General features: G+C 42.1%; 1 protein-coding gene across 1 annotated transcript; it reads left to right on the top strand.

Moving 5' to 3' along the window:
* Positions 1-1,276: 1,276 nt before the first annotated feature.
* Positions 1,277-19,376, top strand: LOC308042309 (rap1 GTPase-activating protein 1-like; the record flags this gene model as incomplete). Its single annotated transcript, XM_080347634.1, has 11 exons — positions 1,277-1,420; positions 1,677-1,832; positions 6,786-6,857; positions 7,140-7,226; positions 7,892-8,026; positions 9,577-9,723; positions 10,960-11,063; positions 13,285-13,398; positions 18,151-18,277; positions 18,360-18,462; positions 19,360-19,376. 11 exons carry the CDS (start codon positions 1,277-1,279, stop codon positions 19,374-19,376), a joined length of 1,206 nt encoding a protein of 401 aa, XP_080203760.1.
* Between the last annotated feature and the right edge of the window lie 424 nt (positions 19,377-19,800).

A 19,800-nucleotide genomic window follows, 5' to 3' on the forward strand; every position in this document is an offset into this window, starting at 1 on the left:
ACGCCTTTTACCACGTCGTTTAGCATGCAGAGGGGTACGTCTGTTCCGAAGAGACAACGGAAACGCGTGTGCACACATAGAAGAAAAACCCGACCAGGTGCCTTTTTGTGTGAACATGAAACAGCCGTCTATACACTCGCAGACACGCGAACGTGCATCAATGCAGTCACACAGCCACCAGCTTTTGAGCACAGGCTCTGCTGGTTTTGGCACTCTTCAGACACACTCCTGAAAGCCGCGCACGCTGCTGTTCATACGCTAAATGACGTCTTCGGAAACATTTCTCCGGTCGATCTACAGCTCTGATTTCTTCTCGTGTTACTGAGAAATGTCAGCGCAGGGAATCCGTCTCTGTCGAGCACACGTCAATCCCTCTTCGGTTTTCCCCTCTAGACTCTGCCTTGATGATTTCCCTGGTCTCTCTTCACTGGAGCAGTCATGGCTGTGCTGTGTTACACACAGGCACAGCCAAAGCACACCAAGTGTCGAGAGGCACACTCCGCTGAGCTCAACACTAGCACAGATGCACATGTGCGACGAAATCAGTTCACATGCTTGTGGAGAGAAAGACATGGACCCACACGCGTGCAGAGCGACGGATAGCTACAGCAGGCGCTAACGAGCACAGACTGACTTACACGCAGACTGTCCCCACACCAACAGGGACCGCTCTGCAAGTATCCTAGACGTTGATTATCGAATCAACCACACTGACCTGTGCCAAACTCCCAGACACTTACACGCAAGACACAATCTCTCTGACAAGCACACAACTGTTTGCTCTCAGCTATAGATCAGGGACAATCCTGCGCAGTGCGCCCTGTTGCTCTTTCGCTTTAAGGCATGGTGTGTTTCGTTTCTCTTCTGGTGTCTCAATCTGACCCACAGTGGCAGCAGAGAATAATTTTATTTGACTGTGCGAATGTAAGTTTGTTTCACAATAATAGGGATCAGTATTGTTTCAGTCTCTTTCTGTGGGGTAGCCTGTCCTTTTGGTAGTTCTAAAATACGGTTTGTGTTTCTCAGAAGAATGCCAAATAAAGTAGCTCCTTTGAGGATTCCTGGTTTAGCTTCATAGCTTTTAGCGAGCATGTTCATCAGCAGAAACATTGTGCTGCTTCAGGCAGTGCATTTGTTTTGGGAAGATGTGATGCCCCACTATCAGTGATTTCTTAAAATCACCTTTGATAATATTGATGTACCAAGGTACTGTTACTGATATATTTTCATTTCTTTCCACTTCCTCATCTCTGTCCTGCCTTATCTATGGTGTGGTATGGATTTGCTCAGGTTTCGGGGAGGCTTGGATGTCACTAGATGTCAAACGGGCACTGAGTCAGTGTATACAAATTTCCGAGGCAAGGAGATCATGTTTCCTGTGTCTACAAAGCTGCCCTTCACAGAGGGAGATTCCCAGCAGGTATTGGAAGGGGAACTAAGGAATTCAGTTGTGTGGCTAAGAGGGGAGGGGTATTCAATGTGGGGCTAGTTAGAGGGGCGAATGCCTAATTGCATAACAGTGGGAATTATAGCTGGAGTAATGGTAAAATTAATTGATGAGGGGTTTGGTTCAACAGATGGACTGAAGATGTTAAATAGACTGGTATTTAAGGGCCCATTGTACTGTTCTACTCTTTTTCACCTGCCTTCTCACTTTATTATTTTTCTGTCTCTAGCTTCAGCGGAAGCGTCACATTGGGAATGACATTGTAGCCATCATCTTCCAGGATGAAAGCACACCTTTTGTCCCTGATATGATTGCTTCTAATTTCCTACACGCTTATGTGGTAGTTCAGCTCACTCATGACACAACTGGGGACACTTTCTACAAGGTGAACAGAGCCAATAGATTCCTCTGTACTGATTTGCTGATATTGATCCTTGAAGTGGAAACCTGTTCTTGGGCTTTTGGAAGAGGTGCGGATTCAGCCAGCTGTCATCCTAACAGCTCTGCTTGCACTTTTAGCAAACTTGATCAATATGGAATATTAATGGTATTTATTTCTTTGCATCAATTTTCAGTGAAAGGCAATAATTAGATCTATTACCAGTAGACCTAGAAATCCAGTAGCTGCCACCATCTCTCCTTGCCCTTCACACACTCTCTGTTCTCTGACCAGGAGTCTCCAGTCTGCTATGCTGTTCTCTATTCTATAGGTTCACATAGGTCCTCCCTATTTAGTGTGGCTGCTGCTATTTAGCAATCTCTGTTCATGTTTGTTGAGTATTCAGATTTCATAAATACATTTTTATCTGGATGGGGCTAGGAGGTGAGGCTGACGAAGACCAAGATTCTGGAATGCAAGTGTTTTACTGCAGGACTGCTTAGTGCCTCTACCTAGCAAACAGAAAATGAAAGAGTAATTCAATCAATTTATTAAGAATCTACACATGGAACTAGAATATACTTGTATGTTTTTCAAAGGGGCTGATGAATTTCTGAAGCTTAAAGCTTGGGAATTGAAGCAGGACAAATTCAGATTTTTTGTTGTTGTTGTTGTTTACATCAAAGAGCACAAGGAAAAATTTATGCCATTTTGGGGGATGTATTGCTTGCATCATATAAGTCAGGTAAAACTCATTCACCTAACTGAAAGCTATGTCTGCATTGCTCATGCTGCAGAGCACAGCGCTGAGAGGTTGCCCTGCCGGAGACTGCAGCTCAGATGCAGCTGGTTGGCCTAATCTATGGAATTCAAACCAGCTACATCTGCTTCAGGGGATCCCAGAACAGGATTCCCATCTGTCAGGGAAGTGCTACCTGTTTGGGCCCTCCAGTTGAAAGAAGCTCTACTAGAAAACCAATTCCCTGTCTGCAGCTTTTGCACACAGCTCTTTCACTGTAACATGACTCTGTATGGATGCCTATGTAACTTTATGCTCAACTTTCAGTCATGCTGAGAGAGAAGAAAATATACAGAAGCTCAGGTTCTGTGATGTTTCTATTGTAGAAACATTTTAATCAAAGTGCTATGTCTCGTATTATGTAGAAATGTTGATTTGGTCCTTATGCCTTGGAAATCTACAAGAACACCGAGAATATAAAAATTTGGACAGGATACCCATCTCTTTTCCCACCAACAAGTGTGCTGGGAGTGGAGTAACCACCTTCTATTGTTCCTTGTGCTATGGGGAGCCTGGTATATATGATAGCTTCATATTGATCAGGGACATAGCACAAGGAACATTGATAGCTTCATGTTGATGAGGGGCATAGGGTCCTAGTTCTTGTCTTGCTTTCTGTTTTATAGGGCACAGAAATTTACTGGATTTCATTTAATGACATGAGAAAGAGCTGGGGAAGGTTACCGTTTGTCTTGTCTCTTCCTACTATTGTTTTCATCTTTCCCTGTCTGCAATGCCATTGTTTTGGTTACTGTAATAGGGTTGCCTGTATCATTTAATGAAATAGTCCCAGTCAGGACCCTAGAGCCAATGCAGGATTTTCTGTAAAGGCTTTTCAAAAGGGCGTTTAACTCATTCTGCCTTGAGAGTATTCTAGTACTTAAGAGACTGAAGGAAAATTTTTTTCCATCCATTTTCCCATTTACTTAAGCTTTAGTGCCTTGTGGTTAAATTGGAATATTAATGGCATTTATTTATTTGAATCAATTTTTGCAATGAGAAAATTAAAATCATAGAATGTCCTGAGTTGGAAGGGACCCACAGGGATCATCGAGTCCATCTCCTCCTGTTCCTGCATATGACAACCCCACAGTTCACATTGTATGCCTGATGGCACTGTCTAGTCTTTTCTTGAATATTGACAGGCTGTGACACCTCCCTCGGGAGCCTGTTCCAATGCTCCACTACCCTCTGGGTGAAGAACCTTTTCCTCATGTCCAACCTGAACCTCCTCTGGCACATCTTCCTGCTATTCCCTTGGGTTCTGTCATTGGTCACCAGAGAGAAGAGATCAGTGCCTGCCCCTCCTTCTCCCCTTGTGAGGAAGCTGTAGAGCCTCCCCTCTGTTCTGTCCCAACAGATGGGATGAGGGATGAGTTAACTCTGAATGCGACACACGCCCTGACTCAACAGATGAGACCAGGTGTGAGTTAACTGTCGGTTAATTCTGTGCGGTTATGTGAAGTGAATGACAGACAATCACTCCAGGGGTCCAATTCAGTTATGAGTTTTACTAAAAGTATGTGTTGGAATACTAGTTACAGCAAATAGTGGCTTTGCAAAAATAGTTTATGATATCACAGAACTTATCAATACATTAACAGCAAGAGTCCTACTACGAGCCATGTATTGGCAACCATTAGTAGCTATAATATGGGACTTAGAAGAATCCAACAGCAGAGCTTAAGATAATGTTACTCTTATATGTTCAAAAGGAAGAGAGAGAGAAAAAGAGTGGTACAGAGGGAAGGAAAACTAAGGTGTAAGAGAGAGAGAAAGAGAGTAATATATCACCATTCACAGAAGGAGAGACAAAGAAATGGGGGTATAGAAAAAAGGAGAGACGGAAAGAGCAGAGAGAAAGGAAGAAAAAAACAGATGAGGGATCCAGTCACTCTTAGGGCTCCACAGCGTGGATGATGAGATGTGTGTATGCCCTCCGGTGTCCCGCAGCGAGGATGCTGGGGTTTGTAGTTTAGGGGGGCAGCATCCTCCGATGTCTAGTCTAGTTCCCGTGGTGAGGCTGGTGGGCTGAGGGTCCTCAGGATGGTGGATTCCCTATCAGTGCTGTTTTAAGCGAGCTTTTTTTATAGCCCTCCGAGTAGAGAAGAGTCTGCGGGGGAAAGGGGTGACTGCGAAAGATCGACAAGTCTCGACAAATCCGGGGCCATGTTGAAGGGTCTGAGCTTTTCCCCTTTGTTTGCCAAGCTGTGCATATCAGAAGATGGAGCTATGTACCCTCCAGCTCATCCCCCACCTCCAGTATTGGCCAGCTGGCCTGGGCTGTGGCTTGTTAGCTTGTTGTTGATATGTAAATCGCAGTTCACCCTATACTGAATGTGTCATCTCCTGTGGCTGGATGAACTAGTTTCGCTACAATGTTTTCAGCCATGATCCTTATCAATACACAACACCCTCCTCCAGGCTGAACAAACCAAGTGACTTTAGCTGCTCCTCATATGGCTTCCCCTCCAAACCCTTCACCAACTTTGTAGCCCTCTTCTGGACACTCTCCAGTATCTTTTTTTATACCGTGGTGCCCAGAACTGCACACAGTGCTCCAAGTGAGGCCACACCAGTGCAGAGGAGAGCGGGACAATCACTTCCCTGGTCCAGCTGGCAATGCTGTGCTTGATGCAACCCAGGACATGGTTGGCCCTCTTGACAGCCAGGACACACTGGTGGCTCATGTTCAACTTGCTGTTGACCAGAACCCTCAGATGCCTCTCCACGGAACTGCTCTCCAGTATCTTGTTCCCCAGTCTGTATGTACAGCCAGGGCTGCGGTGCCCCAGGTGCAATATCTGGCACTTGCCCTTGTTGAATTTCATGCAGTTGGTGATTGCCCATTTCTCCAATTTGCTCAGATCACTCTGCAGGGCCTCTCTGCATCTGAGAGTGTCAACAGCTCCTCCCAGTTTAGTGTCATTGGCTAACTTAGTATTCCCTCAAGTCCTGTGTCCAAGTCATTTATGAAGACATTGAACAGCACTGGCCCTAAGATGGATCCCTGAGGAACCCCACTAGTGACTGGTCACCACCTGACATAACCCCACTTACTAGAACCCTCTGAGCCCAGCCCATCAGCCAATTACTCACCCACAAGTGTTTTTCCAGCTGTATGCTGGACATCTTGTCCAGGAGGATGCTGTGAGAGACAGTATCAAAGGCTTTACTGAAATCCAAAAAGATCACATCGACAGGCTTCCCTTGGTAAACTAGGTGGGTAACCTTGTCGTAGCAAGAAATTAAGTTTGTTAAGCAGGACTGTGTTGTCATTCAGATGTTTTTCAGTAACTTCTAGAATAATCTTCTCCATAATTTTGCGAGGCACAGATATGATGCTAACATGCCTGACAAAATGCAAGGCAGGATTTTAACTGGTAGATATCTATTGGGAGGGTGTGAGAGGCCTTGTAATTAAGGGTGCTGGCCTATGATGTGAGAAATCTGAACTACCACATCAAACTTGGCAAGAAAAAGCCTGTGAAATATTCTTAATTGCTGTGTGTATCTGGTAAGATAGCTGTGTATAATTACAAGTAAATGGTGTGAAGAGCCAACTGACTATATAAAAACTTCATTACAGTTACTTTTTTGGCATTGATATGTCGGGCAGGAGCACGGTTAAAAAAAAAAAAAGACAAAAAACCACATGGATATCCTTATCTCTTGCTGAGAAAGTGCTTTTGTATGTGTACCATATGTGTCTCAGAGAGGTGGTGTCACTGAGATACTCCCCTCACTGTGCAGTGTAGTTTCACTGAAAATTCTCTGTCAAAAAAAAGAAAAAAAAAAGATCACTATAATCACATTGACAGAGGTTCTTCTAGTGGAGGTAAATCTTGCCGGCTGAATAGAAGCTTTTTTTTTTTTTTTCCAAATATACTGCTTGTTATTAAAGATTTCTAAAAACCAATTCACTTTATTGGTTTTGTTGCTTTTACTGTGTGCACATCTAGCTGACTGAATTTCTGGAAGATAAATCAGCACATTTATTCACTGAGTTCAGAAAGAGCTGGATGCATGGGATAACATATTTGAGTTCTTTTCGATATGTGAATTATTCAGGAGGGATCAGATATACCATAGCAGTCTGAAGGCTTTGATAGTCTCACTTGTGTTATGATACTTATTTTTTCCCCCTTATATTTTTTCAGGTTTCAGTCACAGCTCGAGATGACGTCCCCTTCTTTGGACCCCCTCTGCCAAATCCAGCCATATTTAGAAAGGTTTGTTGCTCTTGTCCACTGTTAGATGGCAGGGTAATATGGTAATATGGTCCCCTTCTTTGGACCCCCTCTGCCAAATCCAGCCATATTTAGAAAGGCTTGTTTCTCTTGTCCACTGTTAGATGGCAGGGTAATATGGTACATACCCTGGAGTTCTGAGTCAGTGTTGTCAGTCTGGCTACATGACTTTGGAGGTCTAAAGAGCAGAAAGGCAGAGCTTTTCTCATGTGATATTTTTATTATTGTTTTCATTTCTAGTCTAGTCTTCATCCTGTTTTGCAGAGTGCAGAGTTTCGTGAATTCCTTTTGGCCAAGCTCATCAATGCTGAGTACAGCTGCTATCGAGCTGATAAATTTGCTAAATTAGAGGTGGGTCTATTACCTTGTTGTTTGCATTAAAAATTATAAAATTATATTACTGCCAGATTAAGAAAATACAGTATAACTTTTTACTTCTTATTTTGTGTTGCTTAAAAAAGGAAGATGAAATGTTATGATACTTGGCTATGTGATACTTCCTTTGTATTTCACAGCAGGTGTGATAGAATATGAACAGGTACCTCCTAATGTAAAGATCTAATCCTCAAGTAAGAGTGGGAATATGATGCATGCATTTTGCTGGAGGAAATTCTGTTTTAGCTGAAACTCAGTATTGTGCTGCAGGATGTGTACTGATCTCACTGATTTTGGTTCAAGGTACTAAAATTCTGTTCCAGACTCTGCTGCTTACCTGATCTAGAAAAAAATGCCCTCAATTCATGCCTCTTTTTCATCACCTGTAAAAAAAGTACCGGTGTCCTTTATGACTTGCTTTAGAAAGAGTTTAAAATGGCTAGGTACTATTGTAATATGTTCCATAAAATCTAAACCACTAAAACCACATCTAAAACCACTTCATACTGTTTAAAATAATCTTCATGATGTTTGGTTTTGTTTTTGTTTTTTTAAGACAGACGTGAGACATTGCAAAAACAGGAAAAATAATCCCTCCGCCCCCAATAATAGTTGTGTTTTCATTCCTAATGTTGACGCAGAAAAGAACTCGGAGTGCCCTCTTGGAGAGCCTTTTTGAGGAGCTGCAGCTTCGCAGCCGCAGTATGATGGGGTTGCCCATAGGGGAGGATGACAAGATAGAGAATGGCAGTGGGAGCTTCCTTGAGAATTTCAAGGTGAGCCATAGTGGATTGATTCCTTTACCCAGTTGCTCATAATTTTCTCAAGCTCATTGTGTGTCCCTCCAAGGAATATTCACCCTGCTGGTCAGCTGTGCTTAGGGTGAGACAGAAGAAGTCTTTCAATCCAGCAGCCTTTCTCTAGAGCATCTTCAACTCTCCTTTGCCATATGTCTCAAGAAAAATTTTTCCCCTTCCTGTGCGCCTTTCTACAGAGCTACAGTGTGGCTTAGGGTGGAATTCCTTATTGTCCCTAAGAAATGAAATTCTTTATGCTTCATGCTGTCGTCTAATGTTAGACGACGTGTCACTCCATGACTTACAGAAAAAGGAATGAGTGTTTGCAAGAGGAATAGTAATACCTAGTAGCAAGCAGCTTTCAGTTCCTACAGCATATCTCTTTCACTTAATTTTCCTCATAACTGAAATATTTGCAAGAGCCACTGCAAGAGCGTTTCTAATGTATCTGTGAGTGTACCATCTAGAGAAACTGTGATGCTTTACTTACTCTCTAAAAGTCAGAGATAATTTACTTTCTTTTGTTCAGTGTAGATTACACTTTGTTCTTTTTCTTTTTCTTTTTTTTTTTTTTTTTTTAATCAGGTGGCAGAACTTATTTTAAAAGTGATCAAGATGATACGAGATAGGAAAGTTTTTGTACAAACAGGAAAACTGAGTTTTGAACTGAGAATCTTATATCATTTTCCTATCTACTTTTCCTCTCCCACTTCTGTGGAAGTGCCTCACCACTTCTTTTGTGTAAGTTAGCTGTCTGGACAGAGAAATACATTATTTCTTCAGATGACCATGGTGGGCTAGTTAGAGTTGTTAAGGGCTGTCAAACTAATCCATTTACATATAGTTATATGCGTAGCTTTGGTCAGAACTGGGATGCTTTGATGAGGTGTGTTTTTACATACAATCAGTCTATCCTGCCTTTGCTGCTAAACAGGAATTTCCTACCCATCTGGGTCCTACACTAATTATCCCAAAATGTCCTTTTCTGACTTATAGCAGATGCTGTGATTTGCATGTCATGTAGACATATGACCTTTGCAGAAGGCTGGAAAAGGCTGAGTAAACTCAAAAATAGCTTTTCCAGATGCTGCAGACTTTAGTATGGCTCCTTTCCCTTTGGAACCAACACCCAAGTTCATGCAAGACTGAACCTTACAGTCTTGAACAGGAGTTTGATTTTCTGTTTTGTAGCCTGTACTGGGTAAGAATTCTTCAGATTATGCTGTCTTATCCAATCTGCTGGGATACTGGTAGGGAATCTCTATTTTTTGCAACAGGAAAAGGGAAGTGAAAGTAGAGAATAAACTTGAGGAAGAGATCTCCACTGGCAGTGAGCTCCATGAATTGGCTAGGACCAAAAATGGGTAATATCTAAGATGCTGTCTTCTAGGAATTAGGATTTCTGTGGTTTTGGTGCTGGTTTATCACACCTTTCCACCCAAACTGTGGTACTTTTCCTACTGCTCTACTGTGTGCAGGTCTATATGTGTATCTGTGTTTGTTTGTTTCCCTGCTTCCCCACTGTTCAGCGGGTGATTAGAGGCCGCAGCCAGAGCCTGGATACCATGGGGATATCCATGAGAAAGCAGCAGCCAGCCACCCTGCCCAGCCGCCCAGCTACACCTGGCCTTGCCCTCAGCCAGAGTGTCACCGAGGGCCCTAAGGCCATTGCTGCGGTAAGGTATTTGAGTGGGCTGTAAGAAGAAACCTGGCATACCTTTGTGAGCCATCCATACATTCTTAGTTCTCTTTCCCTATTAGTTTGTCCTTTTGTCTTTCTGTGAATGTCTTTCTGTTGTACAATCCCATCTCACAAGTGGTGACAGCACGTGTTGCAATCTGTTTTGTCTGTGCCTATCTCTAGCCTCAGTTCATGTGTAAACTAGAGCTGAGATTGATGCAGACTGGGAGGAGAAAGCCAAACATGATTCTGCATCAGATATCTATCCTGGATTAGATCCTGTATGTTGCCATACCTTAAAAAAATGCATGTACTGTGGTTTGACTAGAATGGTGCTGTATTCTCATATGGCAAGAGCTGAGAATATAAAGACACTAGATCTGTTCCATTTTCTTCAATTTCACCAATCAGATTCTTTTCTGTAATATAAACAGGTGTGCAATGCTTATTCAAGGTGCATTTTTGCTGTAAACATAATTTGTATGTTGGGAACAAATAGCAGAGTTAATAAAGTTTGGGGTGAGAAAGAGTGAATATTTCTAGTCACTATCAAAGGCTTTCTTATTTAATAAGGATACCAAACGTATGTGATCAGTGTGAGCATAACAAATCCATGACAAATGTTACCAGAAAAGAATCCATGTTTCTGATACTGGAATTATGGTCACTTTGGCCAAAGTGCATCTAGCTGATTATGGTCTTTGCACTAGTGATGTCAGTATACAGGCAAACTACAAAAACACATCTCTGAGTAAGCCAAGAAGGTTCCTTTCAGTATGGAAATTTATTGGTGACAGTTTCCTCAGTTGTATGCATTCCTTATGTCAGCACAACTAATTCACAGCGTAGTAATGATGAGTTTGCTGCCTCCTTCTCTCCTTTAACTTCTATTTTTCTCTGCCTTCCTGATTCTGCCTCTCCTTCTCTCATCACATGGGGATACCTCCCTTCCTGAGCCTCTTTCTCTGTATAGTGGCTGTGTATCTTGTTCTGACTTTGTTTCTGTATCTTTCAGTCTCTTTCTTGTACCACCTTTGTAAGCCCTAGATTATGTTTCTCACTGACAGAAAGTACTCCTTGCACCAGTGGAGCTGAGCTGTTCTATTGTATTGCAAAGCAAAGGAGAGGATCTGGATCCACATTGCAAACTCTCTTCCATGCTTTCAGTTCTCCACAGTGTTTCCCGTCATGTTTCCCGCTCTCTTTTCTGTCACACTTTCCTTTTTTCTAGTCTTTTGCCTTGCCTGGTAGGAGCCCCTCACGTACTCGAGCTAGCTGGTTCCATGGGCGACGGCGTAGTGCCATTGGCATTGAGAACATACGGGAGGAAAAGAGGTATGAGCCGTGGGAAGATGAGACAAAGACAGAAAAAAAAAAAAAACATAGAAGGAGATGAGAAAGGGGAGATAGAAAGGCATGTATAAGGACAGAAAGGTAATTGACAGGAATGAGTATGGAAATGGAAATGGTTGGAATGGGAAGAAAAGCCTCATTATGAGTTAATGGAGAAATGGACAATTGACAGAAACAAACAAAACAAAAAGGGCTCTTTGTAAAGGAGAATAATCAATATGAGTGGAAGAAGGGAGGAAATGGGTGGAGGAACATAGTAATGTCACTCTTAAATATTGTGCAATATGTTCCAGGACTCCTGGTTCTCCTGTTCTGTATTCATCACTTTCAGATAACAATCAGATTAAAGGCTTCTATTTGGCAAGGGAGAATTGGGTGCTTGGTTGTTTGTTTGGTTTTGTGTCAAAAAGTTCAAATAGACAAAACTTCTGATACCTTGAAAAAAAAGGATTTTCTAAAAAAAGCTTTAAGTCAAAACAAATTAGATGGTGTGAGAAATACTTAAAGGGTAACATACAGGTTCAAGGAGTGATTTGGCATATTTGACAGAATTTTAACCATTCAAAAGCTGTCTGTTGGTCACAAGAGATTTAGTTAAATCAAATTTGTCTCAGTTCTTGCTGAGGCTCCTTTTCAAGATTATACAGAGTTTCAGAAGTCACATGAGTGCTCTGCATCTAATATACATTTTTTCCAGGTGCAAGAATTCCAGGGGACAGCTTACAGACTCAGCGTAAAAGGGGGAAAAAAGCTATCTTTAATGTGGAAAATAGTGATTTCACAACAGGAAGAATTACTACATTTTCCCTTCTAGGTATTCCCTTGGACCTTTCTTTAATGAGATGCCTAGGACCTAATCTGAATAAAAATAGTATAGAATACAGTATAGAATCTTCTTTGAGAAAAATTAAATCTGAGACAACTTCCATGTAACAGTCTAAGCCAACACAGTAGCCATAGCTCCTCACTACTTTGAATAGTTTTGTACCTTATGCAGCTGCACCTGCCAACCCATTACATTGTGTACAACATTATTCACTATCCCCTTAAAAGATCTGTAAAAGTTTTCTACAATAAGGAAAATCCCTAGATTTCTTTTCTTTCTGTTTTGTTTTTGTTTGGTTGGTTTTTGTTTTGGTTTGGTTTTTCCCCTGGCCTTTGCTAGGAGGGAATTGGTAAGTTATTTGGTTTATTTAGCTTTCCTTTTGTTTATTTGTAATCGTATTATAGATATGAGGAACAGTGAGCCTTATCTTGTGTTCTGTGAAAAACTATTTGGTTGATTCTTGAAGGTGCAGTTTAACCAGCAACTGGTCTGTTCTAATGGTTCAATGCCACTGAAAAGCAGTCCCACTAACTCTTTCAACTACCCAATCCTGTCCTATTCCTTGTGATGGCTCAGATGTTCAGTGAACTCTTCATGGAACTGATTCAGCCCATTAATCTAACAGAAAAAGTATCAACTTTCACTGGATTGTCTGCCAGGTTCTGCCATGAACTGGTTCATGGATGAGTCTGATGGGTACCTGGGCTGATGGGAAGTACACTCAGCAAGAATGGGGGAGACTGGAGCAGTCTCTCTGGCAGAAGAGAGATTAACACACTGTGTGTGACTTCACCCTGAAGCTGTAGTTTAATGGTATGCAGGCTCTGACAGCAGAGCTGACCCAGGAGGAACTTTGTGAGCTCCATCACTGAAGCCACAAAACTCACCCAAAAAAACCCTGAGTTTTCCAATCCTTAATTAAACATACCCCACTTTTCAGTTACTTACACAGACAGCTTGCTTCAGAAGTATCTTGACAAGTACTAGTAGCAACAAAACTATTGTAACCCTCCTGAAACAGAAATTTGCTGGATCCTTTTTCTTTGTGCAATAAATACATTAACTCTCTAATCAATCCTAAAACTTTCTAAGACCAATGAAATGGGGAGGGTAGAAGAAAAAGAGGAAGAATTAAAAGAGAGTACAGAAATTAATTTTAACTTTTATATCAATTCAAAAGGAGCTTAAAGCTGGCCATTTCTAATATATTGCCCTCAACAGGTCACATGTGAGGAACCTACTCTTCTCAACACAACTGTACTTTCATGTGTATATGAAAGATCCAGCTTTGTAATTGTGGCTGGTAAGAAAGTGTTAGAATAGATAGTAGTTAACTCTGACCATGGGGTACAGCTGGTTTCTATTTTTTCCCAACAGAGGCACTGCAGAGAGGATACGGAAGGTGCTGGACAGTCCAGGAACTTTCTTTGACCTGAAGTCTGATGGATCCTCCAGTCCCAGCTCTCCAGAATTCCCCAGGAGGATAAGCAAGTGAGTTGAAAATAATTTTAGTATTTGAAATACACTCACTGTGTCTGGTATTGACTTAAGCATGGTGCATGTCTTGCTCTCTTGGAGGATTTACTAAGACTGTCCACATCAGGCATTGCAGTATCTTAAAAGTTGTATGTCTGGCCATGGAACAGTAATTCAAGCATGCAAGTAAGTAAGTCAGCTTTCTTAAACAGCCAGTGAATAAAGATTGAACCATTTAAAGGTGATTTGGCTGTATCTTTACTGTAATGTTAGTTTGCATCCAACAGGATACACAAAGCCCTAGCAGTTCAGTTGTCCATGCTTACTCATGTATTTTTTTCCTCTGTAGTTTGCTCTGGGTTGATTTTGGAGCTTCATGGAGAAGCTTGGACAAGGGTTTGTTGGAATGTTGAGTTGTGTCCAAGTTCTGCCCCTTCAAGCAGGATTCACGCTGCTGCTCCAAACCAGTCTGAACTACTAGTCTGTTTTCAGTCCCCCCAAAGTGTTACAGTGGGGTTTCATGTGTTGCACCTAAGTTTCATCGCTAAAGTACGCCATACCATACCTAGTGTACTCTTGCAAAATACTTCACGTGGTAGTCTGCAAAATAGTTCTTCAGTTTCTGGTGGTCAAAAACTATATAAAAATGTACTTTCCTGGTAGTGCATCTTTGCTGTTGCTAAGCTGCATTATGCTGGGATGTGATCCTATCTAGGATACTTCAGGACTTAATGGAAACTATACATTTACATTTACAAGATTCCAGAGCAGCCTGTCTCTAAATCCAGGACTGCAGCTGACTTTCTGGAACAGCTTGCCACACCTGATTTTTTTCATGAGAACTTGGATGAGACCTGTGGCAAAAAGGGCACTGAGTACTTTGTAGTAAGGCATGTCCCTTTCTCAGGACTGGGGCTGCTCTAGGAAACTTTCGGGAAATGCTCTAGAGCCAGGCCTCTGTGTTGCTCCAGGTGCCAAGTCTGATAAGGAAGGGCCTTCCTTCCAGGTAGATCCAAAGTTCCATAAGAATTGCAGGCTGGTGACTATCTGCAGTAGTTCAGCTGTGCGACTACCCAAAATGTTGTCACAGCCAAGGTGCAGAGTTCTGGTAAATATGTTTTTGTGATACTAGTTTTTGGTTTAGGTGGGTGTCCAAAATTTTGGTGGAGGATGAGAGCACAGCTAGGAGATATAGACCATTTAAGATGCTAGCTCTGGCAGCAAAGGATAAGAGAGAATGCAGGACATGGAATCACTGATTGGTCAGCAACTCCTTCCAGCCTTACCACATTATTCTACCTCCCCATCCTCATACTGCCTGGGACCTTGTTAATGAATTAGAGGTTCACACGTGAAGGACTCTTGCTCTGATTAGGCAGATGAAGTAACCTTGCATAATCAGCAAGAATTCTGCCTAGTAAGAAAACATCTCATAATTTGGTTAGTTCTGGTTAGCATACTGTAGAATGTGTGCATGTCCTGGAAGAAAATGATGAAGCTTTCTTGACATCTGTTCCTGATTTCTACATTTGATGGCGGGCTTCATCCACTTCCCAGCCCCCAGTGTCTATTCATCAGCTGAGGTGAACCAGATGCAATGGCTGTTTCAAATTGATATGACATGCTTTCAGAGAGCAAACATACCATGGGATTTCACTGACAATACTTGCATGAATATTGTTTATGCACATGAGGCATGACCTGTACGATTTGGCAGTCTATTTCTGTCACCAGGATTCTCTCTGAGCATCTTTTTCCAGTCCTGGATCCAAAACCACTTGTACAATCACCAGAAGAAGTCTTTTCACAGTTGTGGTAGTTTAGCTCTTTCCTGGACAGTTTGTTTACAAGGTGGGATGTAACATGGAGTTTAGTACAACTGGTGATTAGCCAGAGTTAGAGTTGTAATTTCAGAGTTAGGGACCAGCCCATGTACAAGTCATAGCTTCTGCATCATAGCTGGGACAGGGAATCAAGGACATGGAATTCCACCACATAGAGCGCACTATATTCGCCAAAACAGTATTAGCACATTATTGCAGTAACAGTCTAGGAGTTTAATTCTAACAGGCTATCTCAAAGATAGTTCTACTGAAATAGTATTGTTCATTAATTGTGAAGCCACAAATCAGGATTGTGATATAGGCATATTTCTAATGCAAAAAGAGTTCCAGCTGGTTCTAGAGCAATTTCTGCAGCCCATATTAAAAATGTCATCCCTGGCAGTATGTCAATCAATCCGCTCCTGGTTCTCCCCAGGGAGTAGTGTCACAGGAAATTTCTCTGTCACAAAAATGTTCAGCATGTTGCAGCTGGTCTTAAATAATAATTACAGATTCTAGACCGAATCAAACCCTTAGTCCATGTTGTGCTAAAACCAAGCTGGAAATAATGTAAAGGGAACACAGATTAATTCTTTTACAGTAGCGCTCTCTTTCCTCACATGCTGATTGCCAACACACCATTCTGCAGTGATTAGCTTGCAGTCCATGAAACTGCATTGTTCAGTTGGGCTTCTCTACCACGTGCAGGGACAATTACCCTTAGTTTTTCTGCTTTACTGTCCAGGTAGGCTTCCAAATAATCCTTCTTCCCATGGGACAGACTTAAAAGAATGAACCCCGCCTAAGTAACCACATAGCAAACCTCCTCAGGATCAGATGGCTTTCTGGGTTGCATCTGAAAAATCAAGCACTGTACTGTGTACACCCAAATCCTAGGAAAAGTTTTTTTGTGTTTTCCATCCTTAGACTCATCTGAGTAGGGACATCAAGCCAATCAAGCGCGGACCAGATGCTTCTCTGTCATTGGTTACCTACTGAAGATACTGGCAAGACTTTTGGGGTGAAATGAGAGCCTTGGCTAAGAGGAGCATGAACTTACTTAGAGGACCTCAAGGACTGTGGAGAGACCAAGTGGCACCATGTAATGCTCCACTGGCAGTTCCAGGAGCAGGAGTCCTGGGAAAGGGACGTGTCCAGATAACTTCTATTGGAGCATTTTGGCTCTAGCCCATTCCCATTGCCCAGTTAGCAGCCATTGAAACAGCCTCTACTAGTGATGAGGGAAAGAGGCTGCTGCTGAGTGCCTCTCCTTCTCTTCCCCTCCCCTCTTCTCAGATGAGCCAGAAGAGAACAGCTTGGCCTGCAGAAGGCAAGAGCAGACAAACATCTTTCCACCTCTGTCTCTGCTGTCTTTGGATGACATAGGTCAGTAGGTGAGGATGGAGAAACCTGCTGAGGAAGGATGCTGAGAAGGAGATACTTTGTAAAAATCTGGGCTCTAACTCACTTAAATTCATGTTATTGATTTGCTCTGCCAATAGAGAAGCATGTTGGTCTTCATTTCCTCCAAAATATATTTCCTAACCTCCTGAGGAAATACCTTTGGCCTATATTGGCCCTGTCTTTACTGTTCTCCCTGTTGCATGCTGGCATGTGATATGCCTGGGACTTTAGGTTTCATTACTGCTTGTAGGTCAAGACTGGCCACATTTTGCAGTGTTTCTGAAGGAATAAACATATTTAGTATCTTGAAGGTGTCTTATCTTTCTTGCCTCTCCTAGCTTTTTTGGGTTTCTTAACATTTTTAAGCACTCATCTCTCTCTTATTGGCTGATCTCTTCTGCAGGCAGTGAGTATTTCACCATAAATGTTAGGTTTACATGCACAGTGCACCTTCCACCATGTGAGCTTATCAGCCTCATGAACTGCTCTGTCTCCTAGATGACTGTAAGCAGTGGATCTCAAATTCTGAGCTGGGAGAAGCTGACCTAAAGGGTCCTTTTTGACAGATATGAAACATGGTATATATCATGGCTATCTCAGTGACCATGACATTTGAGAGAGTGGCAGTCAAGTGATCCAATAGATTTTGCTTTGAATGTTCCTATTGTAATGGCCCTGTGGGAGCTAAAAGTCTAGTGGGATGGACCTACAGGAGCCTGGCTACTGGCAGCTGTGCACATACAAAATCACCAGGAAGGGCATCCTCACCTAGGTATGTTCCTATCTGTAAGCAGGAGGACCTTTCTGACATGTCTGTGCAAGAGCTTGACACTCAATCCTAATGGCTTGGCACTGAGACATCCTAAAATAATGCAGATCTCAGTAATTTGTTTGTGCCTTCCCATTGCTTCCTTGAATTTTCTTAGTTAATAATTCTATAATACTGGTTAATGTCTATAAGTTTTCCTTACTCCTCCTGTTAAAACTGTCTGGAAACATAGCAGTAACAATTCATAAGCTCTACGACATGAAAAGTGTGCTTTTATAGCTTCCTTGTACTGTCTGGAATTTCACCAGACCAAACACAATAGGCTGAGAGTGGATGTGGGTGGCCGAGGCTGGGTAGTGCCTTGCCTTTATACTCAGTTTAACACCTCAACATGTTGTATTTAGGCTTCTAAAATCTCTAATCTCCAAAGTGAAGGCATCTGTTGATTTTAATGAATGTCTAGAGGTTAACAGTGCTTAAATGCAGGTGGTTTGACTCACTCTGCTTGAAGACACTTAGGTCTGTGACTTAAAAATTCAGTCTTGTCCTTTGATTATAGTTATCCAGCATGGAAACAAGAAGTGGTGTTTCTACTAAATGAAGTAGCAACTAGAAATTAAGGAATGCAAGCCAGTTCACCAGAATTGGAAAAACTAGCTGTGGATGAATAATTTCCTGTTGCTGACTACTATATGATAAAGTTATGTCACAAAAAGTGCAAGCCTATGTGTAACAATAAGCCTGATAATGTTGAATGCTTACATTTCACAGAATGCTCAGGAGTCAGACTTCAGGATACTGCGTGATGCAGCCATTCTCACGTTCTTCATCCAGTGTAAGCAGTTGTTGTAGTAGTTTGAGGGAAAATGAAACATCTGAGGAAGAGGAGAATGACAGGGTGGGTGTATGAACTCTAACAGGCTACCCTCCCTGATTTTACCAAGTGCTTTATTAAAACACATCTTCTTTGCCCTCTCCAGGAGCTGAGGTGCTCCCTTAAGGGCCTTCCAAAACAGGATTCAAAGGTTCAGACTATGTGGCTGGATGACAGTGACTGCACACCCAGTACTTCCAGCTCACCAGGTAAAAAAGAAAGAAAGAAAAACAGAAAAAATCCTCTGGTTATGCTTCTAGAAACATATGTGATGTTGAGCTACAATCATTTTGGAAAATCTTTCGTATGCCATCCTTGAGATTTGGGAAAGCATAGGTAGATAATAGGCTGAGAGAAATGGGAGAGAAGCCAGCATGCAAATCCTAATGGGGAATGGAGAATGGGAAGTGTGTTCCAGTAGCATGAATAAATATTGCTGTACACACTGCAGAAGGAGCTACAGTAGATTGCAAAGAATGAGTGTGTTCCTGTGTGAGTGTGTTCATGTGTTTCTATGGAGAACAAGCAAGAACAGAACAAGCAAGGGCTCAGTTAGCTTTAATTTTCTTAGGACAGTCTCAAGATGATATTCGAAAGAAATTACAGAAACTGGAGGGGGCACAATTACGAGATCTGGATGTTATGTTAGAAACAGCCTGGAAAGTTAATAATAAGAGAGAAAAGGAACAGTCAAGGCATTATCAGCAAGACCTGTTGTCCAAGGAGAAGGTGGGGGAGTAGGAACAGGAGTCCGTGGTAGATGAATTAGAAACGGTCAAGGGCGTGGTTTTTGGAATGTTCAGGGAATTCCTTTGGGACCTGTTGTAAAGCTTGGTTCAAATCAATGTGCTTATTGTAAGCAGCAAGGACACTGGAAAAACGAATGCCCGAACTGTCCCGGTTCCATGAGTTGGGTACCAAATGCAGTAGGAAATGCAGTACAAACTATGGTGCTGGGGGAGTATAGTAATGACAGCTGACTATATGAAAGCACAAAAATGGATACCCAGAATAAGGAGCCCTTAGTGACGGTACAAGTGGGAGACCAGGATGTGAGATTTTTTGTGGACACAGGGGCTACCTATTCTGTGCTAAATTCCTTACAGGGAACAGTAGGTCATAAAACGACAACGATTGTTGGTGCCACAGGGAAGGAAGAAGTATGGCCATTCCTACAACCCTTAGATTTGTGTTTTGGAGGAAAGGAATTAACCCACAAGTTCTTATATGTTCCAGACTGTCCAGTTTCCCTTTTAGGACGGGATTTATTGACCACATTGGATGCCGTAATAACATTTGAGGATGGAAACCTGGTAATGAAAATTCCAGAATCTAAGGTAGGACAAATTCTGTTATTAAAAGAAAACCTGGTAGTGAAAATACCACAAGCAGTGGAGGAGGCTGTGATGGACTGACATACCTGGGAAATCAAAACCAGCCCAGCCTGTAAAAGTGGAACTGAAGGAAGATGCCAAGCCAGTACAGTTGAGGCAGTACCCACTGAAACTAGAAGCTAGGTTAGGAATAGTACCTCTAATTGAAAAATT

The sequence above is a fragment of the Nesoenas mayeri genome (genome assembly GCF_963082525.1).
Source record: "Nesoenas mayeri genome assembly, chromosome: 1".
Taxonomy (NCBI): Eukaryota; Metazoa; Chordata; class Aves; order Columbiformes; family Columbidae; genus Nesoenas; species Nesoenas mayeri.